Genomic DNA, 24,406 nt, shown 5'->3' with positions numbered 1-24,406 from the left:
CATCTGATCGCCTGCAGAAGTATTCTGAAGATCCACTGGTCAGCGGACTGGGAGGCATAACTGATGTCAAATCCTTTTTGAGGAAAAACAACAAGGTCCTAAAGTATAGCACAGGGAACTATATTCAATACCCTGTGGATAAACCATAATGAAAAGGAATATATATAACTGAATCACTTTGTTGTAGAGCAGAAATTAATACAACATTGTAAATCAACTATACATCAATAAATTAAGGGACTTCCGTGGTGGCGCAGTGGTTAGGAATCTGCTTGCCAATGCAGGGGACACGGGTTCAATCCCTGGTCCGGGAATATCCCACATGCCGCGGAGCAACTAAGCCCATGCGCCGCAACTACTGAGCCCACAGGCCACAACTACTGAAGCCCGCACACCCTAGGGCCCGCGTGCCGCAACTACTGAGCTGGCGTGCTGCGATTACTGAAGCCCGTGCGCCTAGAGCCCGTGCTCCACAACAAGAGAGAAGCCACTGCAATGAGAAGCCCACGCACCACAAAGAGTAGCCCCCGCTCGCCGCAACTAGAGAAAGCCCGTGCACAGCAACGAAGACCCGACGCAGCCAAAACTTAAAAAAAATAATAATTAATTTAAAAAATTTTTTTAATTAAAAAATCCTTTGTGACCCCAAGAACCCCATTTTCCATCTGACCAGGAGACAAGCAAACATATAAGGAAGCACCTCTACGTTTCACACTTAGTGGTCATAGTAGTTCGCTGGGCTGTCTAAATTCTAAAAAGATTCGCATTATTACAAAAAGCTGCTCCACGGCATCCTCTTCCAAAAAGAATCCAGAATGCAATTTGGTTTTTGCCGATCATTCTCGGACACTGAGAAGCTAGCTGATGCTTCTAGTTCTGTCCTTCAGGTAAAATTTGCCATAAGCCTTCAGCCCCAAACAGTGAAGCGCTTTTTCTCATTTCATGCACGCAGGTCCTTACCTCGTTTGCTGACTGACGTTTTCCAGCTTACAGAGCAAGCTGTCCCTGCGGCTAGAGTGAGGGGACCTGGCCCACCACAATGCCAAACAGCTGACTCCCTCGTTTCGAAAAATGAACTCTGCTGCAAACTGCATCACGACAATTTAATAATTTGTCAAAGGAGGAGAATCAGTTATTATGAAGTGTATTTCAGAGTTCAAAGGTAAAGGTCGTAGGGAGCTCAAGTTTATCTGCTGACAGAGAAAGTTGAGTAATTAAAAAAAAAAAAAAAAACCCAGACAAGATCTGCTTTGCAGACTTATTTCTCAAAGAGATAACCTCATTGCTATGCTCATGCATTCTAATTCTTGCTACACAAGGAGGTTACACTTAAAAAAAAAAAAATCCATCAATTCTCATGTTTTAAAGCTCTCTCCAATGGCACTCTTAAGAGATGTGCTTTTCCTTTTCTTTTTTTCAATATGGAAACAAAACAGAATTAAGAATAAGCTTTTTTTTTTTTTTTTTTTTTGCGGTACGCGGGCCTCTTACTGTTGTGGCCTCTCCCGTTGCGGAGCACAGGCCCTGGACGCACAGGCTCAGCGGCCATGGCTCACGGGCCCAGCCGCTCCGCGGCATGTGGGATCTTCCCGGACCGGGTCACGAACCCGTGTCCCCTGTATCAGCAGGTGGACTCTCAACCACTGCGCCACCAGGGAAGCCCAAGAATAAGCTTTTTATGCTCATGTGTCAAGCACTGGAGACCATAAATCCAGCTATGGCATTCAACTACTAAGAAGTTACCTTGAAAACCTAAAAGTTTATGCCACACAGAACTATTGCCTCCTCTTCCCTAGTCCTGGATGGATAAGGAACTCTCTCTAAAGACCTAACAAGCTAGAACCTTAAAAAGGAAATATCAACAAATGTGTCAAACTGCAGTTTCAGGTTTTTTCTGCTACATGGCTATTTTATGGAACTATTCTGAAATGTATGTCCTGATTACTTTTAAAGAAATGTTCTTCCAGGAATCAAAATTTCTCATCAAATCAAATCAACTAAAATATTAAATTAGACATCTCTGTCAAATTTTCTTATGAAATGACATCGTGAATATGTCACTGTAGGACATCCCTCTTTCCTATTCCACTTCTGTGGTCGCTGCGCTGCTTTCATCATTGTCTACAGAAGTTGGCATACGATTCCTACATGCATTTAGCTGTCAGTCTAAGTAAGATCAGTGTTCTTAAGGGTTAAGAATGCCTTAAGAATGCCTTTATTCCACATTACACCTTCATTTGGCCAGTCTTTGCTCCAATTTTTTTGAAGATTAAATTACTTCTTAAAGGCAGAAGGTCATTACCTCTCAGTTACATGATAATTGTCTTTGCTCTTTTTTCCCCTATATGATCTGCCATCTACTCTAAACAGGGAGGTCTTGATATCTGCAATGTATGATTATTGCAAGGTTATCACCATTTGCTAAATGTTGGACTCTTCAAACTTGTTCTGCTTAGCTTATGGCGCTGGTTGAAAATTGCAGTTAAATGATCAGAGTTGCGATTGGGCCAACACAGTCTTTGTTATTCTCATTTATCAAAGGAAGAAAATGCCATAACTCGGTTATAAGGGGAAAAAAATGAGGGTCCTCCTAACACCCTAAAAAAGAAAAGAATCTTTTCACAATAGTATCTGTTTCTTAATGTCACCTTCCAAAAAGCCTTTCTCTTAGTTTTTAAAATCAAAGGTGCATTCCTTAATGAAATCAGAAATATTTCCTGAAATACCTTCAACTAAATAAATCTATTTTAAAACAAACAAAACACGCAAATGCCAAAAACCATGCAGCGGAAGTGATCTTTAAAAGTACATACCACACACATACAGAAGGAAGAAATCTCTCTGGAGATTTCTGCAAAGCACACCAAGCTGGTGCATGTTTTGGAAATCTCTGGTTATTTAACCCTGTACAAAGAAGTCACTCTCGTTTATTGATTAAACACTAATTTTTACTACTCACTAAATACATATTTACACAATAAACTTTAATGAATCCAGAGAAATCAGTGAATAGTTTGTATGTCACAAGTCCCTGAATAGAGGGCACATTTACATGCCAATGTTTCTTAAGCCTTTAACATAAGTAGGAAAAATTATAATGGCCTTTAATTTTATTATATTTTTAACTGAAGTAGGTGTACAGCAAAGTGATTCAGTTATACATATATATTTATCTATTCTTTTTCAGATTCTTTTCCCTTATAGGTTATTATAAAATACTGAGTCGAGTTCCCTGCGCTGTACAGTAGGTTCTTGTTGGTTATCCATTTTATATATAGTAGTGTGTTAATATGTTAATCCCAAACTCCTGACTTATCCCTCCGCCTCTCCTTTCCCCTTTGGTAACCATAAGTTTGTTTTCTATGTCTGTGGTTCTATTTCTGTTTTGTAAATAAGTTCATTTGTATCATTTTCTTAGATTCTACATATAAGCTATATTATAATGATATCTGTCTGGCTTACTTCACTTAGTATGACAATCTCTAGGTCCACCCATGTTGCTGCAAATGGCATTACTTCATTCTTTTTTATGGCTGAGTAATATTCCATTGTGTATATATATATATATATATACACACACACACACACACACACACACACACACACACACACACCCCATATCTTCTTTATCCATTCATCTCTCGATGAACATTTAGGTTGCTTCCATGTTTTGACTACTGTTCACAGCAGCATTATTCATAATAGTCAAAAGGTGGAAACAACCCAAATGTCCATCAACTGATAACTATTTAAATAAAATATTTAAATAATAAATCATAATTAAATATTGCTAAATAAAATATGATATATCCATACAATGAAATGTAATTTGGCCATAAAAAGGAATGAAGTACTGATACATGCTACAACATGGATGTACCTAGAAAACTAATGAAAGAAGTCAGACACAAAGGCCACGTACTTATTGTATGATTCCATTTACATGAAATACCCGGAATTTATATGAAATATCCAGAACAGGCAAATTTATAGAGAAGTGAAATACATTCGTGGTAGCTTGGGGCTGGGAAGTGGGGGAAGGGGAATGTGGAGTAACTGCTAATGGGGACGAGGTTGGGATGACGACAATGCTCTAAAACTAGATTATGGTGATGGCTGCACAACTCTGTAAATATACTAAGAACCACTGAATTGTACACTCTAGTTTTTTGGCTGTGCCGCGCAGCATGTGGCATCTTAGTTCCCCGACCAGGGATGGAACCTGCGCGCCCCACAGTGAAAGCGTGGAGTCTCAACCACAGGACCAGCAAGGAAGTCCCTGAGTTGTACACTTTAAACTGGTGAACTTTATGGCATGCAAATTACATATCAATAAAGCTATTAAAAAAATCTAAAAGAGATGACAATATCATTTACATTGACATGTGGACTCCTCTGATTCTTCACTTCAAAATATCACACGTATACTTTTATCAAGCTCAATATCCGAAGTCCTTTATACAATATACTAACCCTTTGGTGTGTGTTTTTTCTTTTAAATGATTTTAATCCAGAAATTCTAACAATATCATTTTTTTAAAACTTTTTTACCAGATGACCTGAACTGTTTTTAATTTATATACACATAATTAAACATCTTTTTGTGCTTGGGAAGAAATGTCTACCCATGCATTTCTGGAGAAGTGAATAGGAAGAAAGGAGAAAAGACAATGCTGTCTCTTAGAAGAGTGACCACAGAAAAACTTGTCAAGCAGTCAGTGATAACCAAAAAGATGAACCAAATCTCTGATGTTCTTGCCTGTTCAGCATTCAGTGAATTCTACTTATTTTACTGCTATTCACAACGTAGTCTTTGTATAAATTCCAACTTCTCTCCATATGACCTTGCCCGCACTACTCTGTCGTCCATATAATTGCTCATGTATCTACTCAACAAGCTTTGGCCCAAACAGCTACATTCACAAGGTCCTTCCTACAGATGTCTGTAAATGATGTCAAATGCTAAGTAGAAGGACGAAGAACACGAAATTGACACAGTTAACCCAGGCATCCTGCAGGTTGACAAGACATTCATGTAGCAAAACTACTGTGGCAAACTACATCAGACCATAGGTATCCTTCACAGTATAAAAGCAATTATTAACCTCCACCAACAAGCTGATTATTAAGAACACACACCAACACAGGAAAATCCCAAAGTATGAGTTTGAGTCCACTTGGACATCACTCACATTATCTCTAATATGTTCTTTCATACCAATACCTTCAAAAAATAGGGGACAACTGTAATATCTCTAGCTTCTGAAATTGGAGAGCTAGAACTCAAAACTGCATCCCCGCTAGGGAAATACTTCAACCAAAGTGATTTATCAATATTTTAAGTTATCAACATTTTATGAGGGATTGCTCTTAAGAAGGCAACAGACCTTTAAGAAAGCAGATACTCCAGCCCCAGTTAAGCCTTCAAATGAGTGCAGCCCTGGGCAAAAAATAGACTGAAATCTCACAAGAGACCCTGAGCCAGAGCCATACAGGAAAGTCACTCTTTAATTTCTGACCTGTCAGATAATGAAAGTTTGTTGTTTTAGGCCACTTAAACAAAAAAACACAGTGACTCAGCATTCTTTATCCCCACTGAGTTTTAAATAAAAATGCCTGGCTTTAAATTATACTGTCACCTACAAATAAGCACTTGCCATCTACCTCTACAAGGATTAAATCATGAGCCCCTGCAGCTGCTGACCTTCAACACCCTCTGAAAGGAGTTCAGGGTGGAGATCAGAAATCAGGCACTCTGTGCTCTGGGAAAAAAAAAAAAAAAAAAACTGGCAGAACAGGTCTTCAGATAGTTAGATATTTTCAGGAGCCAATTTTATGAGCCCAATTCTTGCATCTCCTCATATCTAGAAAAACACTAAAATCCTACTTGGTGACGTCTGCTCCTTGTGACTAGCAGAAACCTTCATGAGACTAGTAGAAAAATATGTGCAAAAAATGTGTACTTGACTGCATGTACTCCCCCTTCACCAAAATCACGTATATACTGACCTTCCCCCTACCTCTTCGGAGCAGTTCCTCAGAGCTATCTGAAATGCTATCTCCCGGGCTATAGCCCTCATTTTGCCCCAGATAAAACTTAACTCACAACTCTCATGTTGTGCATTTTTTTTCAGTCGACAACAGCTAAGTGAATTCATGCTCTATCTCACATAAAATTTCCTAACTAGAAAAGTGCTTAGTAAAGAAATACTTTAACAAGAGGAATTTTAAAGTTACTCTTTCCTGAGGCCAACAAAGACAAGTAAGGTAGCTATTTCTTTCAGGAGTGAATTAGCTGCAGGTCTAAGATAGAGAAAGTCAGTTTAAATCTGTAATTCCCACTGATTAATTCTACAGACATTCTATGAATGCCCTATCATTCTATGAAGCTGCAGACCAAGGGAAAAAGACAGATAACTACTACAGAACATTCCAAATCATGTGGTAGCTGAGCCTCAAAGCAGCCATTCCATACCTATACCCTGCTACAGAAATACCGCACAGAGCCTTCTCTCCACTGATCCCCAAACTGAATATGAAATAACATTCAGAGTTCCAGGACAGTGGTAGCATTTTATTATAAAAATGGTTTTTAAAAATATCCCTGGTGAATAAGAATAGAAAAATGAACTTATTCTATAAGCAGAGTCTTTAATTTTAGAATTTATCTACAAACATTTAAATGTAAAAAAGGTTTACTTTACTCTCTTATTTTTTAAATAGCACTAAGATAATAAAATATGCCAGGAACATGTCAGCAAAAAAGAGCCATAATTGTTCTACAACTGTCTCAAGGCCTGCAGGAGATTTTCTACAACGGGAAAAAACACTAGTTTACTTGCTCTTTTGTTACTGTTAAACGCTACTTCTTCTTTGTGGAAGGGACAATATTTCAAAGCACTAGGTGGAAGCTGGAGTAACATCTCTGTTTTTGCCCTACATCTACTCCAAAGGAATGTCAGTGAGAAGCACTGAGGCCACACCTCCCCCAGGAGGTGATGGTCTCCTGATTTCACTACATTGTGCTTTCGCGAATTTTCTCTGCATGAAGAGGCAGACATTAAAAATACTACAGATAAATTAAGGAGCAAACAGAACCCCCTCAAAGACGGCATGTGACGGTCAACACGCAGCGCTTACCTTCTTCCCTCCGGTCACAAACTGCTTGCAGCTGGATCTCACGAAATGCGGATGCACGGCGACGATCTGCAAGGGAATAAGGACCCAACAGTGGTTTAGGAGTCACAGCTCCAGCACAGAATGAAAGCCCTTTGTACATTACCGGCAGCATGATCTAAAAATCAACCCGGTATCCTGGTAGGAAGTAATCTATGCAGGTAATATTCTGCACCAACTGAGGATAAGTTTTGCTCTGGTATGAAAAGGTTTCTTCTACGAAGCTGGGTCAAAGCTAAAAGATGAGAGTGAACAGCTGTCGTTTCTGGCTGAGTGGGACCCTCTGAGTAGGCACCCCTCTTTAGAGACAGCCAAGGCAGTCAGTAGAGGCAGCGAGATGTCACAAATGTGTGTAACTGAATACATTTCATAGAAGAAACCCAGAGAAAGAACCCAACTATCTCCTTGTCCAGACGCCCTCCAGTGACTGAGAGCACCCAGTGGAACAGGGCTGGCGATACAGCCTCAGACACTTAGCACAATTACATCCGCGCCCTAACAGTAGAAAGACAACAGAGCTGCAGGACCCAGGAGTTCTGGAGCGCAGCATCCAGGCCCTTCCCTTTCACCTCCAGCCTCAGTTCCCGGTCCCTTGGTTCTCATCCGCTCTCCACGATCTCCTCCCAACCCCTCAGAAAGGTTGCTCTCAAGGCTGCTCCATCCTCACCACCGTTTACTTCACTTGCCAGTGGCATTTCTGAAGGTCTGGTGGCTGCACTCAGTGTAAACCCATCTTCGGGGCTCCCCTTTTATGGCTAGCAGCCTGCAGAGACTCTGCCTCCTTATTGTCTTATCCCCAGACCCATGTATTCATCAACTAATACACTGTGTTTTTTTCCAACCTATTTCCAACAATATTTCTGGGCATTAAAAAAAATTCACACAATTACACCTTCATAAAACTCCAACTAAATACATTCTACACTCTTGTTAATTAACTAATACATTTCCATCCTCCAACGGAATAGATTCCTCTTCCTACACTGCCATTTTGAGGGCATTTAGCATTTGACTCCTCACTTCTCTAACCATTCCTCCTTCCCAGGTTAGCCCTTCTTCCCTTCCACACTTCCCTAATCCATCCTGGATATCAGTGGAATCATTTGCATATTCTGTTGTTACACATTCTTAAAATCTCTTAGGAGAGTCCTCTTAGCTCTCTTACAGTGCATCATCCTACATCGCAGCTGCTATTCCAGACATCCCCATGCCCCTCCACCACATTACCTTACCCCTTTTCTCACTTCCTGGTCATTGCCCTTGACTGCAGGTCCTTCACTGCCCAATGTAGCAACACTTGGGCTTGGCCTCACCGGCGGGAGGCTGGAGGACTCATATCCAAAGTTTCTCTCCCTCCCAACACGACGGATCCCATCCCTTAGTGCCGCTCCACTAAGTTTTCCCTTTCTCTTATTTTTGATCTTTCCCCCCTACTGACTTTTTACCATCAACCAAAACATGACCAGCAGAAATGCTCCTGGGACCCTGGCTTTCTCTCCGTCTATCAGATGAATTCCCTTCTTCATCATGAAATTCTTGGAAGAAGAGTCTACGCTGCTTGTTTCTACTTCTTCATCTCCCATTTACTTCTTGACACGTGGTGAGCCTCCTGCTACGTGTTTCAGTCCCCACCTCGTGTGATCTCCGCACTGCCTTTCCCACGATGCCCACTCCTTCCTTCTGGAAACCCTCTCTCCTTTGGCTTCCCTGACACCACTCTCCTGGGTCTCCTCCGATCACCCTAACTAATTCTTCTTAGATCCCTCACTGTTTTCTTTTCCTCCCACTACCTTCATCTTTAAATTAGTGCTCCAGAATTATTTGACCATCAGTCTTCTCACTCTTCTTTTTTTAAATATCTTTATTGGAATATAATTGCCTTACAATGTTCTGTTAGTTTCTGCTGTACAGCAAAGTGAATCAGCTATACGTATACATATATCCCCATCATCTCCTCCCTCTTGCGTCTCCCTCCCACCCTCCCTATCCCACCCCTCTAGGTGGTCACAAAGCACCAAGCTGACCTCCCTGTGCTATGCGGCTGCTTCCCACTAGCTATCTATTTGACATTTGGTAGTGTATATATGTCAATGCTAACTCTCTCACTTTGTCCCAGTTTCCCCTTCCCCCTCGGGTCCTCAAGTCCATTCTCTACGTCTGTGTCTTTATTCCTGCCCTGCCACTAGGTTCATCAGTACCACTTTTTTAGATTCCATATATATGTGCATTAGCATCCGGCATTTATTTTTCTCTTTCTGACTTACTTCACTCTGTATGACAGACTCTAGGCCCATCCACCTCATTACAAATAACTCAATTTCGCTCCTTTTTATGGCTGAGTAATATTCCATTGTATACATGTGCCACATCTGACTCTTTAACTGGATAATATCTTTCAAAATGGTTTCATCTTACTCAGCTGTGGTTATCCATTTTGTGTTTTTAGGGCCAATCTCCATACTGAGGTCCATATTCATGTTTCCATGAATGTTTCCTACATAACATTTCCACCAGATGTGCTACAGTTATCTAGACTCAAGCCCAAACTAGCAACATCCTTCCTCAAACCATCCCTTATTTCCACTGATGACATTCCCACACACCATTACCGAAGCAAGACCCTGGATCCACCCTCAGCTCCTCCATCTTTTATGACCCTCGGCCATGCCATCACTAAGTCTTAGTACGTCTACCTCCTCGAGGCTTTCCCGATTCATTCCTTCTACACCATCTTGAGTACTCACCATCCCTCTTTTCACTCAGCTCCTGTAACACCATTTCTAGAGTACAGCATTAGCCCTCTAAATTGTCTCCTGTCCCCAGTCACTCTCTTGCTTACATCCCCCTGCACTGTGGCAGGGCTGGCTTTCTAAAACACACATCAGATCCCATCTCTCCTTCACCTGTTGATCAATAAATGTTTGAATAAACACCTGAGAAAGTTGAACGACCTCTTCCTTTAACAACTGTAATACCCACTGTAACTACCACGACTGTTACCTAAAATCGGTCCTTCTGCCTTGGGTCTATCAGCTCTCACATCTAACACTGTTACAGCTGCCATATTACTTTTCCTTAAGCTTAGCTCAGTTTACACCACTTCTTTGCTCTCCAACATTCAGTAATTTCTCCTTATCTACCAGATGGAGTCCAAATTCCTTAGCCTGAATACAAAGCCAGCGTCAATCGGCCCGTGCAGCTTTCCTGCCAAGTCAGTATTTTATGCACCATTTAAACTAGACTATTTGCCACTTCCTGAACACGATTTGAATTTTCTAGCCTCTCCGTTTATATTATACTGTTCTTCCACATGGGAAGTCAGCTTTCTCCATCAGCCCTGTATATTAAAGCCCAAACAACAGTCCATCTACAAAGCCATCAGTAACAAGGACAGCTAGAAGTAACCTCTCTGTTTTAGATTCCTTAATACTGTTTTTACCTCTTTGAGTCTTTAATCACAGATTGTGTGTGTGTGTGTGTGTGTGTGTGTGTGTGTGTGTGTGTGTGTGTGTATCATCTCACCCACTACAACAAAAGATTCCTGAGGATAGACTGAGATCACAGTCACATAATATACATTCTGTGTACCTTCCCAGCTTCAAATAGTATCTGGTACATTAGTTGAACAGATACTTACTGACAAAATTAATGCAAGATTGGTAGTGTTCAAAGTATTGTAATCCTATTGCTTTTGCTGAGAAAATCCTTAGAAAAATTAAAACTTACTGAATACTTACTTTAATGGGACAGTCAAAAGTCTCATGAAATTCTTCTCCAGAATATAGTCCAAACACCTGCACCTAAAAAGTAAATGGATCTTGTCAGTTCACCATGACGGTAACAAAGAAGGCTGCTGAGTCAGTGAGAACACATACTATCAATAAAAAAGTAGAATATGCGATTCCCCTGGTGGTACAGTGGTTAAGAATCTGCCTGCCAATGCAGGGGACATGGGTTCGAGCCCTGGTCTGGGAAGATCCCACATGCCACAGAGCAACTAAGCCTGTGCACCACAGCTAAGGAGCCTGTGCTCTACAGCCTGCGAACCACAACTACTGAGCCCACACACCACAACTACTGAAGCCTGCGCACCTAGAGCCCATGCTCCACAACGAAGAGTAGCCCCCACTCGCTGCAACTAGAGAAAGACGGCGAGCCTGCACACAGCAACGAAGACCCAACACAGCCAAAATTAAGTAAATAAATTTATTTTTTAAAAATCTTAAAAAACAAAAGTAGAACACTTAGTAATCTAAAGCCCGTGTAATCTCTATTAAATATCCAATGAAAACAATTCTATGGGGGTGAAAACACACTGCTGAAATTAAATTTTTACAAGTATCTCATGGATAGAGAGTTCCCTTGGCACATCACAAGTCTGTTTTATTAAATGGACATCAACTTAAAAAATGAAATAGATATGAATAGGTTACTAATACCCTTTTATGAACTTCCCATAGACTATTCCTAAAGGAATTATTTATTCCTTTCCTTGAAGGAAAAAGGAGCTTCTTTTTTGAGTCACAGATATATAAATCAACTGTGCAGATCAAAGTGGCAAGAGATTAGGTGAACTGCACTTCATTTACAGTCTTATCTTGACTCTATTTAGAGCGTATAAATGTAAGATTTAATTTTCTCCTTATCAGTGCCTCCCTTAAAGTTGTTTAATCTTAACCTTTTCTCTGAGTGGTTGACTTCAAAAATTGAATAACATACATATTCAATTGAGTAATGTACATAAACGGTACAGATGACAGATTCAGAGCTTGACAAATTTTTATGACACGAACATATCGCTGCAACCATGACCCAGGTCAAGAAGTAGAACCCAAGAAGCTCCCTTGTGTTCCTTCCCATTCATTCACACCCTCACAAACTAACCGCTCCTCCAAAATCTATTACCTTCAGTAAGTTGTGCTAATGTTTGAATTTTATATAAATAGAATCATAAACTATTTCACTGGCTTCTTTCACTCGACATTTTCTTTCTGATATTTATCCATACTGCTATGTACGTAGAGCAGGAGCTGGTTCTTTGTCATTGCCTTATAGTATTTCAATGTATGAATACATCATAATTTATGTATCCATCTTCCACTGATCATTTGGGTTGTTTCCAGATGGAGGCTATTATGAATAATGCTGCAGTGAAAACTCTTTCCAAATCTTTTGGTCCACTTATATACCCATTTATGAAGAAATGGAGTTGTTGAGTCACAGGTTATGCATCTGTTCACATCTCATAGACAGCCAAACGACTTTGCAAAGTGGTTCCAATCAATTTACACCCTCACAAGCACAGTGTATGAATTCCAGGAGCTCTCAAACACTTGGAACCAGCTATTAGGGGCGCTTAGAACTATTTCCCAACACTTGAGATGTGTTCACTCTTTTTCTAGTCTCTAGAAGAGTGGTGTTATTTCTTCTTTAAATTTTTAAGAATTCACCTGTGAAGCCATCTGGTTCCAATGGCGCTCTGTGAGAAAGTTTTTCATTATAAATTCAATTTTTTAAATAGATATAAAACTACTTAGAATTTTCCTTGCTTTCATCTTAGTTTTTTTTTTTTCTTTCTTTCTTTGGCCATGCAGCACAGCATGCAGGATCCTAGTTCCCTGACCAGGGATCGAACCCGTGACCCCTGCATTGGAAGTGCAGAGTCTTAACCACTGGACCACCAGGCAAGTCCCCATCTTAGTAAGTTCTGAGTAATTCATGTGTGCAAGTTCCAAGAGGAAAATGGACTCATGTTATGATATCATTTGAGGAGATAAATTATTTCATTAAACTATAAAATCTTTAGAATATTCCACTCATTTTGTGACTGCTGTTTTTATACCCTTGTGCCAAGTGTGTTATTTGGGTTCCAAGAACAGCACATGGTACAATGTAGCATAGAGGGAATTTGATTTAATCAGAGGTAATCTGTTAAAATGTATTCTTGACATGGCAAATACATGCAGGCCCCACTACCACCTTGCTTCTCATTGTTCAGAGGGCATTGCATCACTGCTTTTATATGAATGTATACGCACAGGATGCATTGAACTTCTTATAAAATGGTGGTAGAGAAGCTCAAAAGAAAAGCACTGCATTCAGAGCTTTACTCTATCCCAGGAAGTTGTAGTTGAATGAGCCCAACAAATCCAAGAAAATGGGGTCAAAATACGACAAGTACTGTATCCCCTGAATCTTAATAAATTAACAAGTGCTCAACTTATCAATGTTACATCAGTAGAAAGTCATGCTAAACTAGGAAGTTTACATTCTTCTAACATAAGCTACTTCCATGAATTCATTCTAACAATGTCGCTGACAACGTGGTCCCCTGTCAACGCTCACGCTCCTACTACCAGCTTGGACCTCTAAACGCTTCCACGTGCTTTACCTCAGTGGGTCTCAGGCCAGAGTGCACGGTTAGGATTCCTGGAAATTAAGGGACAGATCCCACCCTAGACAAACTGAACTTTCTGGTGGGGTAAAATGACGTATTTTTTTTCAGGTGGAACGTATTTATTTCACTCATACCGTGGTCAACATCTAGCAATGTCTAGATGTTCCTCTTAGTTCTAAATTTATTTTTTAGCTGTAATTTGACTCACTTTTAACCAATGGGGAAGTCCCGTGTGAGGCCCAGCCTAATTTCTAGGCTAACATTCCAATCGGAAAGTATATTTCGATAACCTCTCCTCAGAGATGTGATGTCACTTCTCAGTCTTCTCCAATTGTGGAGGGAACAACCTTCTGGAAAAGCTATTAAAATGGCCAGCGTCATTCTGGCTTTTTTAGAAATTTTATTCTGAATTGAACTATGCTTATGGATTTGAAAATGAGAAGAAATACCTTTAAAATGATATTTTTAAAGACTGATAACTGACAGTATGTAACTAGCAGTGACAATCTTGCTCTGCCTCATTTGGCCCTTATAGCAAGACAGCTAGGGATGAAAGCAAACACCATTATGCCTGGGTAACAGATGATTCCGTGGAAAAATAAATGACTCACCTGAGGTTGTAAAAATCAAGAAGAGTATTCCAAGCCCTATTCTTCTACACTCTATCATTATAGGAGCTAGCCTAAAATTTGCAAATAATGAAGATATCTTTCTACAATATATAAAGTGTAAGAAAAGTAGAATAGGGAAAAGAAAATCAAAAGCCTCAAATATTTGCCAAAGTAACATGAAAGGGAATGAATCAGACAACTCTACAACAGAAGTGGAAACTAAATGCACCAGACATTCATTCAAATGGATGAAGTTCCTTCTGCCTATAACAGGGTAAAGATGATTTTAAGGACAAAAGTTAAGTGATTTTTATTGCAGGGAAAAGTATACGAGCTGAAAACAAACAAATGTGAACCCGTCGAAAAAGACTGAGGGATCGGTGAGAAAATGAATACGAGAAATACTGTAAATCTAACGGCGAAAATTAAATTATGAATTTCCAGGGCTGTCCCTTTAAAAATCACAAATCAACAACAAAACAAACACACGGATCCATATGAAGACGTAATAGTAGAGTGATAAGAAGGAGTAAACACAAGAGAACAAATTGCAGAAGTTCTTAGAAAACAGGCTGAAACTCATAACTACCCTTTAGAACTAGTGGAAGCAAAAATGTCATAGCGTGCCCGGATTAGGGGCTGGAGGGGTGTTTGCTGAAGGCGGCAAAGCCAGGTTAGAACTCTTAGGTTAGTCTCTATTCATACGTTTAACTGAATAACATTTTCCTCAACTGTCATCGCCTCCTTCAGTATGGAAAACACTGAGACTTCACAAGACAAATCTCGTAAACTTTACCAGTACAAGCAGGGTGAGTTGTAAAACCTCTGATATTTTGGTTTATTTCACTAATGTGACACCCAAACTAGTTGGTCAGAACTTAAAACTGCTAAAGCTAGTAAAATCCAAAGCAATTCTCATCCATCTCCCCTCTCTCTCCCTATTTGTCATTTTCTCAGTGATTAGCACACTCCTCTGTGAAAAGAATCCGTTGAATGATTGCCTAGAAAGTTTGGGCTTTTAGGAAGAGTGCATCTGAGTTAAGAATCGTATTTTTAAAGGTTAAAATAGAGAGGATCCTTTTGATAATGGTATCCCCTATAGCAGCCCTGACAACCTCTCCCAACTTGTCACAAAAATACCTAGTGAAGACAAAGAGAAAATTCAGAACAATTGGCCTTAGAGTCAACCTACTACAAAGTCTTGGAGGATTTCTCATTAACTACAAACCCACAGAGCCATAGGAGGACCACAAAACGTATGTGCTATGTGTTTACCACCACAAGTAAAGAAACCCTACTCTCATGAAACAATCAGGAAGGTGTATAAGCCTTCTCCCCTTTAGCATGGAATTCTGTGTATTTGCAAACCAGAAAACTGGGCGACGGGCCATCTGACATAGAGAAACTATGAATGAGGTGACCAGAGTGTTGGACAACCCTCCCAGCTATTACTTCATTGTAACAGCCCCTCTCAAACCCTGGCTTGCAAATAACAACAGGTCAAGCATTAGAAGAACAGGGGTGAACATGTAAACTGTCATTCCATCTAGGGCAGTGGTTGGAGGCACCCCCGCGGGGGAGATGGCAGGTTTTCATATTCTCCACCCATGGAGGGTGTCAAAGACCCAGGAGGGAAGATAGGAGAGGCCCCCAGTTCACTGGAGGAGCTGCCTTAACTGGATACCTCCAGTCAGAGGAAATGGAGCTCATTAACAGGTCCCTATGTGAGCTGAAGGGTGACTCTACAACACCCAAAAGGATAACAAGCAGGGCCTGAATCTGTTTGCTAACCCAGGTTCAGAAAGAGCTTGTCTCCCTGTTCTGGAATGGATAAATGAGTAACAAAAATGCACACAAGGTCTATAAAAAGAATACTGCAGAACACAATTCCAGTGACTCAGAGGGAGAAAAACCATGCTTTAAAAAATGTTTTAATAGGGACTTCCCTGGTGGTCCAGTGGTTAAGACGCCATGCTTCCACTGCAGGGGGTGCAGGTTCGATCCCTGGTTGGGCAGCTAAGATCCCACATGCCGTGCAGCACGGCCAAAAAAAAAAAAAAAAAAAAAAGTTTTAATAGTAACCAGAAAAGAAAAAAACAAACTACAAAACTATTTGTCAACTTCAATAAGAAGAAGAGACCTCTATGAATCTGGAGCAAAGGATAGGACAACAATGATAATGATGATGGTAACAGCTGACGACTACTACGTGTTTCTTCTGTTCCAGATACTATTCCAAATCACTGACATATATTAACTAATTCATTTCTCCTAATGATTAATGAGGCAGGTACTGTTACTATCCCCCCTTTTATAGAGGAGGAAATAGGGTGAAGCACAGAGAGGTTTGAATCACTTAGCTGACAACACACAGCTCAAATGTGGCAGGATAATTCCCCTCCCAACCACTCCACCTCTAAGACACTCTAAGACACACAAGAAGTCATAATTTTTGGTTTTAAAAATTAAACATAGATCAGGCTGACGTGAAAAGAAAATTGGGAGAGATCGAAAGAGTTCAGGAAGAACAAAAAGGCAAAACAGAATAAAAGTCTACTCCAGAAAGCAAAATTGATATTGGAAGCAAAGTTCCTCAGCAAAGGGACCAAAACAAGAAGAGAAACTCTCCCTGACTACAGAGAAATGAGAGGATAAAAACCATGAGAAAGCAAAGCCTATGTGTGAGGGGTGTGTGTGTGTGTGTGTGTGTGTGTGTGTGTGTGTGTGTCACAAAACATGACCAATTTTTCTTACAGTATATTTTCTTTCTTTTTAAAAAATTAATTTTTAAAGATCTGAGTATAGGTGACTTACAATGTTCTGTTAGTTTCAGGTGTACAACAAAGTGAGTCAGTTATACATACACATATATCCACTCTTTTTTAGATTCTCTTCCCATACAGGCCATTACGGAGTATTGAATAGAGTGCCCTGTGCTATTTAGTAGGACCTTATTAGTTATCTATTCTATATATAGTAGTGTGTATATGTCAATCCCAATCTCCCAATTTATCCCTCCCCTTCCGAGGTAAATCATAGCAAGATCTTTTTTTGATCCACCTCCAAGAGTAATGAAAGTAAAAATAAACAAATGGGATCTAATTAAACTTAAAAGCTTTTGCACAGCAAAGGAAACCATAAACAAAACAAAAAGAAAACCCACAGAATGGGAGAAAATACTTGCAAATGAAGTGACTGACAAGGGATTAATCTCCAAAATATATAAACAACTCGTGCAGCTCAATATCAAAAAACAATTCAATCAGAAAAGTGGGCAGAAGATCCAAATAGACATTTCTCCAAATGGCCAAAAAGTACATGAAAAAATTCTCAACATCACTAATTATTAGAGAAATGCAAATCAAAACTACAGTGAGGCACTGCCTCACGCCGGTTAGAATGGCCATCATCAAAAAATCTACAAACAATACACGCCGAAGAGGGTGTAGAGAAAAGGGAACCCCCCTACATATATTTTCAAAAGAGAAGAAGGGTGGATAGGGCTTATCCATTCACCAACTTACCTTGAAAAGGTGAGTGAGGTACAACAAAATGGGAGGGGAAGAGGCCACACTACAGATGGTTAGTGAAGGGTTAGCAATAAAAACACCAAGAACTTAGAACTTCCCACACACCCAGCACTGGCTCTGCCACATTCCCATCCAGGCCTCGCACTGTGCCCACTGCCCAGCTGAGGCAGTGGAGGGGCCGGGGGTCAAGCAACATCCCTGACCTAACAGAGAAGAGTGGGAAAGCCGCCCAGGCAGGCGTGGTGCAGAGCGATGCTCTTAGCCTCCGCGCAATACCGCCTCCAGCCTAAGTATTATTGAGTTTCTCTGAAGAAATGAAAACACGTGGAACTGAAGCAATAATCAAAATCAGGACTGAAGTCAACTTTCCTGAAATGAAAACAATACTTCAGTATATGGATCAAAAGGACTTACCCTCTTCCAGACAAAATGAATGAAAATAGACCCAAACAAGACATTAACTTAGCAAACTGAATTGCAAGGGCTGTTCGTTGCCATTGGTAGTGTTGTTGTTATTATGATGAGTCTGAGATCCAAGGCAGGAGAGAAAAAAAATTAAAAAGGTTTTGTGAAACAACAAAAATAGGCTGGCCTCTGACATGTCTAGGACAATAAAGGTTAGTCAGAAGGGAGCAAAGTCTCCAAAACTTTGAGAGAAAATAGTTCAACCCAGAATTCTACATTAAATTAATTCTAGTTCATGTATGAGGGCGACACAGGCAAGAGATCAGAAAATAAGGCTGTTACGTACTTACGCGGAAAGTTACCTAAAATGTATACCAGTAACACACACACACAAACGCGCGCACGCACACACAGTATACGTGTGAGTATATTTCAAAATTTGGAACTCGAGGATAAATAAAAAGATTAGAACTGAGCACGAGCTGACTAAACAGAGTAAATTATGTTAGAATTATGACTTTAAAACTGAATATCAAAGGTTATCTGTGAAATGGAAGGTAATGATTTATCTAGGAATCTTAATGCACTAAAGAAAGAAAACTCACAACAGCCATTGAAAGATGCACGAGATCTAGGTATCCGGAGCTGATCTTGCTTAATAATCTTTATGTTGCTATCATCACTAACCACTTTACTAGATCATCATCACTAACCACTTTACTAGATCACTGTATATTAGCGCTTCAATTTTCACAATTCAGACTAACCCACGAGGAGGGCTAGCTTACACACCTACGTGCGCTGAAATATTTATTTTCAATTCTATCAACGCTGATAAAATATATGAGAAAACCATTCTTTAAACATGCATCATGGGTCTACAACAAAATATGGCAGTGATAAATTTGACTAAAATAGGAAAACAGAGGTGCTTGCCAAGAAGTGTGCCAGGAGATATGAGGGTCATCTCGTTATCCACCAGACACTGTAGCTAAAATATACTGCTTTGCCGCATTAAATAGTAATTCTTCAAAATTTAGAGTTCTGAAAATTCTTAGATGAAGTATCTAAGTTCTTTTCCAATTCAAAAACAATATTCTCCTTCAACAAATTAGTTCAGTTACATTGGCATTAATCCAGAAGGAATTCTTCCTCACCTTTCAGAAAACAAAAAGATGATCTTTCTTATAAATACGAAATGTTTCAAGAGTTTGGATAATTCTTCTCAATTTCTGCACATACCAACTCCTCCCTTATCTATCTTTGATGGTCTGGTTCATCCCAGAATTTCAGAAAATTTGACAGTGCTTTTTGAAAAGCATGAGTGTTCCAATTACTCTTACTAGACTCTTTGGGTAACATTAGGCTTAGATATATAAAAATGCATTCTTGTCTGTCAAGAAGACTTCATTTTTCTTTTGTTTACAGATTAAATGGGTATAAATCTTTTACACTGATTACACTGTTTTTAATTTACTTATCCTAATGGCCCATTGAATTTAGATCCCATAAAAAACATAAAATTAGATTAGGAAATCTGCTCTATGAAGTCCAGAATATGTAAGGTTCTGTAATGATTCTTAATGCATTCTCTTCTTCAACTGTTGTTTTAGAAGAGTAGCTTAAATACGCTGTGCATTAGAATTTTATCATTGCAAACCAACATTAGAAAAGCCTTCCATTGACTGAAAAACAAAAGACATTCTTATAAGTGGAAAATCAATCACCACAACCACTAAATGTCACAGCTCAACCTCGGCAAGCAGCACTGATAATTGTTAGTTATACACTGCACAAATGACGTATGTCCTCGGTCGAGGAAGTAGGGGCCAGGTTTTTAGAAACTGTACATATATTGATTTTACATTTATTTAATGTGGCCACTGTAAGACACTTTATTCTTCTGATAAACTATGATTGCTTATCAAAAGATTCTACAATTCAAGAGAAACATTCATAACTGGTGTGTGAAAATGAAAACCACCAGCCCACAGAAATCATGCCCACAAAATCCAATTTTGTGGATTTATGGCAGAAAGGCATTAAACCACTGTCTTGCAGGAACTGCAGACCAGTCGCTGAAGCCTAAGTGGCACGGCAGTAATGATTAAGGTGACATGTCCCTCTGCCACAGCTGTTAATCAGCTTAATACTAGTTACATTATTGACATTCTTGTAATTATTTTTCCTAAGGCACATTTGCGCAAAATATATTTTACTTTAATTATGAGCAATCGGGAGCAAGTCCGATACCCAAAAAGAATAATCAGGGTTCTCCTACTGCAGGTATACAGTAGGCACAGTGTTGCTCTAGCCTTTGGAGTTGGTAACATCACAGCCCACAGAGCTGGAGCGCTGCTTTCCACGTGACCATGTAATCCCCATACCTTGCCATCCTCTGAACACACGCCCATGTGTTCGCCACTTTCATCCAGGCTAATCTGATTTATCTTCACAGGACTCTATTGAAAACAAAAGAACAAACAAACATGGTAAACCTTCAGAAACATATATATCAAAAGTGAAATGCCTTGGCTTTTTGTAAAATGTAAATGATACAAGTTGTCTATTAGTTTAGATGCAGGAATCCAAGACATATTTTGCTTCTGCAAATGAAAATGGTAAAATATAGCTTTGTTCCCAGACGTGTAATAAGCCCAGAAACCTAAGATTTGCCCAAATTACCTATTTCACTTACTTGAAGTCCCAGCTAAAAATGGTACTTTTCTTACCTGTTATGTACCTTTTTATTTGTTCTGTTCTATTTACTCCACAGTCCTAAAATTCTTTCCCAGCCAAATTCATTAAAAGAACAAAACAAAAACCAAAATAAAAATCATGATGTAAAGAAAAAGTTTAGTGTTTTTTTAATTGAAATATAGATGATTTAAAATGTCACGTTAGTTGCTGGTATACAGTAAAATGATTCAGATATATATATACACACACACACAAACACACACATTCTTTTTCATATCCTTTTCCATTATGGTTTATCACAGGATATTGAATTTAGTTCCCTATGCTATACAGTAGGACCTTGTTGTTTATGTATTTTATATACAGTAGTAGGTATCTGCTAATCTCAAACTCCTCATTTATCACTGCCCCACCACCTCTCCCCTTTGGTAACCGTAAGTTTGTTTTCTGTGTCTGTGAGTCTGTTTGTTACATCCATCATATTTTAGATTCCACGTATAAGTGATATCGTGGTATTTGTCTTTCTCTGACTTTCTTCACTTAGTAATGATAATCTCTAGGTCCATCCATGCTGCTGCAAACGGCACTATTCCATTCTTTTTTAAAAAAAATTTTTATTGGAGTACAGTTGCTTTACAATATTGTGTTAGTTTCTACTGAACAGCAAAGTGAATCAGCTATACATATACGTATATCCCCTCTTTTTTGGATTTCCTTCCCATTTAGGTCACCACAGAGCACTGAGCAGAGTTCCCTGTGCTATACAGTAGGTTCTCATTAGTTATCTACTTTATACATAGTATCGATAGCATATATATTTCAATCCCAATCTCCCAATTCATCCCACCTCCCCCTTTCCCTCTTGGTATCCATACATTTGTTCTCTACATCTGTGTCTCTATTTCTTCTTTGTAAATAAGGTCGTCTATACCAATGGCATTATTTCATTCTTTTTTATGGCTGAGTAATATTCCATTGTATACATGTACCACATCTTCTTTATCCATTCCTCTGTTGATGGACATTTAGGTTGCTTCCATGTCTTGACTATTGTAAATAGTGCTGCTACGAATATTGGGGTGCATGTATCTTTTCGAATCAGAGTTTTCTCTGGATATATGCCCAGGAGTGGGATTGTTGGATCATATGGCAACTCTAAAATCTTAGTTATTTTACTTCAGCTCACCAGCCAATCCATTTCTTCTTCTCTTATAAATTACTAAATCAACTTTTTATTTATACTCTATGCTTAGTAATTTCTGGGGGAATTCCACAGGGTCTAATTGATAGTAACTAACTTTGTCATCCTCCATTCTTTTTTTTTTTTTTTCTTTTTTTTTTTTTTTTTTGCAGTACGCGGGCCTCTCACTGTTGTGGCCTCTCCCGTTGCGGAGCACAGGTTCTGGACACACAGGCTCAGCGGCCATGGCTCACGGGCCCAGCCGCTCCGCGGCATGTGGGATCTTCCCGGACAGGGGCACGAACCCGTGTCCCCTGCATCGGCAGGCAGACTCTCAACCACTGTGCCACCAGGGAAGCCCCATCCTCCATTCTTTTGAGTAATCTCAAATTTAAAAATCTGTGAAGATGGAATTAGGCATTCTACTTTGGATGTATTTTCCCAAGAGTAAACACACAACTGCACTTGTAATATTTTTCACAGTTTTCCAGTTCTCTGTGTAGCCAACTGTTTACTCACTAAAATATTCATACAGGTGGATTTTCTAAAGAGAAATCAAAATCAGTAAATGTTGACAACATTAAAAAATGGCAACCTTTTCTCCTTTTTTTTTGCTTCTTAAGTAATGACAGTTTACAACTATCTTGCACAAAACATGATAGAACAAATTAACCACAAAGAGAAGACTTCATCGGTTTCAACATGAGCCTGCAAATTCATTTTTTAAAATATCTAACCTTAAAATAATTTGGTTTGTGCATAAGAATAAAATGGAAATACACAAAATTGATTGTTCTATGCTCAATGGAAAATACCTCCAAGCTAGTAAGTCATGGCCAGGACAGACCAAGACTCCCTGACCTTGGAAAGGCCACCCACTGCCTGATGCTGCTGAGAGAAATTCCCATGTTACAGGTGGAGACAGGGGGCTACAGAACCCGTTCTCACCCTGATCCCTAAATCACTCCTGAAACGCAGCTCATGAAAACCAAGCTATCTCCTTAAAAGTTCTTAGAACAGGAAAGGACCTTACAGAGATATCTGATCCATTTATAGGAGAATAAACCAACCCCATGGATGAGATTCACAACAGAGAAAAAGCAGAGCCAGGGCTCTGACCTTAAGAGCAGTGAAGAGAACTTTGTGATGGGCAGCAAGGAAGATGCAAAACAAAAGCTGAACTGGGAAAGCAATGAGGCCAGTGTGTCTGGACTTCTGGCCGACGAGTCTGAATGCACAGTTTCTAGTCTTCTTTGGATAAATGTTTTCCTCACTGAGTACCTTCTGTTAACAACTTCCTGATGGTGATCTTTTGTTCACCAAACATTTTAATGCCCATTTTACTTGTGGCAAATATAAACCCCACATACCTCTGACTGTAATTTAATTGGTCTCTGGTTATAGCCTACCTCAGATTATAATTCAATAGATGTGTGTAGCCTGATCACTGCCAAGGTTTCCTGTCCTAACCAATATGGTACTATCCACGTGTGACTATATAGAAAGTTAAGCTAGTTAAAATCAATCACAGTTAAATATTCATGTCCTCTGTTGCACAAGTGCTCAATACCACATGTGACTAGTGGCTACTGTGTGAAAAAGCACACAGATCACGGAATGTTTTCATCATTTCAGAAAGTTCTACAGGGTAGCACTGTTCCAGGCCTACCAAACTGAGCCTCAGTGCTGAGTACAATGCTTCTTCGCAAGGCCCTTCTGTACAACTTACATCGAGAAGTGTATCTTCTCCCCATGTACCTGTCAAACTGTACGTCATTTGTTCTTGGACTCTGTGCTCATGGCCTGTGCTAAGATTCTAGGAATCACACTGTATTATTTTCAAAGACCTGACATACACGTTAGCTGATCCTCGCAACTTCTGGCGAAAGGAGACAGCCTAGGATGGTTACCTCCACCTCACAATAAGGAAAACGAGGCCTCAAGAGTTTACGTGAGCTGTCTAGAGCCTTAGTACTGCTGTGTGGCTAGGCCACACAGTGGTATTCTTAGTACGAATAAACCCAACTTTTTATTACAACATGTTTCTTCCTGAGTAGAAACTAATTTGTATCACATTAGCAATATTATGGGGGAAAATAAATCATAACTACAAGGTATAAGAATCCTTTTTCCTTTATGCCTGTTAGCAATGGTTAACTTTTTTGCCAATGATCAATATTCACTGATTTATTTCCCCAACTACTAACAACTTAAACATTTTCTTAAGCCTGTCGGCCAATTAATTTATTCTTCTAAAAACTCTGTTCACATCTCTTATTTTTTCTATTAATGTTTGTTCTTTTCTTGTCCATTTCCTTCTTTTTTTTTAAAGGGTATGAGGTCTTGGTACAATACCTTACCCTGACATTGTATATGTGGTCTCCTGTATATTTTTGCAAGATGGTTA

The 24,406-nt window shown here is 39.5% G+C and overlaps 1 protein-coding gene across 4 annotated transcripts in view; it reads right to left on the bottom strand.

Moving 5' to 3' along the window:
• Positions 1 to 24,406, bottom strand: part of VPS41 (VPS41 subunit of HOPS complex) — a 187,900-nt gene that overhangs the window by 85,867 nt on the left and 77,627 nt on the right. For all 4 annotated transcript variants that reach the window (XR_009520589.1, XM_060020220.1, XM_060020222.1 and 1 more), the window contains 3 exons: positions 20,507 to 20,581; positions 10,914 to 10,976; positions 7,141 to 7,206 (listed from right to left, as the gene is read on the bottom strand). Coding sequence is in view for 3 of the 4 variants with exons in the window: in XM_060020220.1 (XP_059876203.1) it covers positions 7,141 to 7,206; positions 10,914 to 10,976; positions 20,507 to 20,581 (204 nt within the window). In the remaining variant the exon portion in view is untranslated. The remainder of the gene's footprint in view (positions 1 to 7,140; positions 7,207 to 10,913; positions 10,977 to 20,506; positions 20,582 to 24,406) is intronic.

Source organism: Delphinus delphis, chromosome 9 (assembly GCF_949987515.2).
Source record: "Delphinus delphis chromosome 9, mDelDel1.2, whole genome shotgun sequence".
NCBI lineage: Eukaryota > Metazoa > Chordata > Mammalia > Artiodactyla > Delphinidae > Delphinus > Delphinus delphis.
Note: the sequence above shows the minus strand (reverse complement) of the source record. Positions and strands in the feature narration are given on the sequence as shown.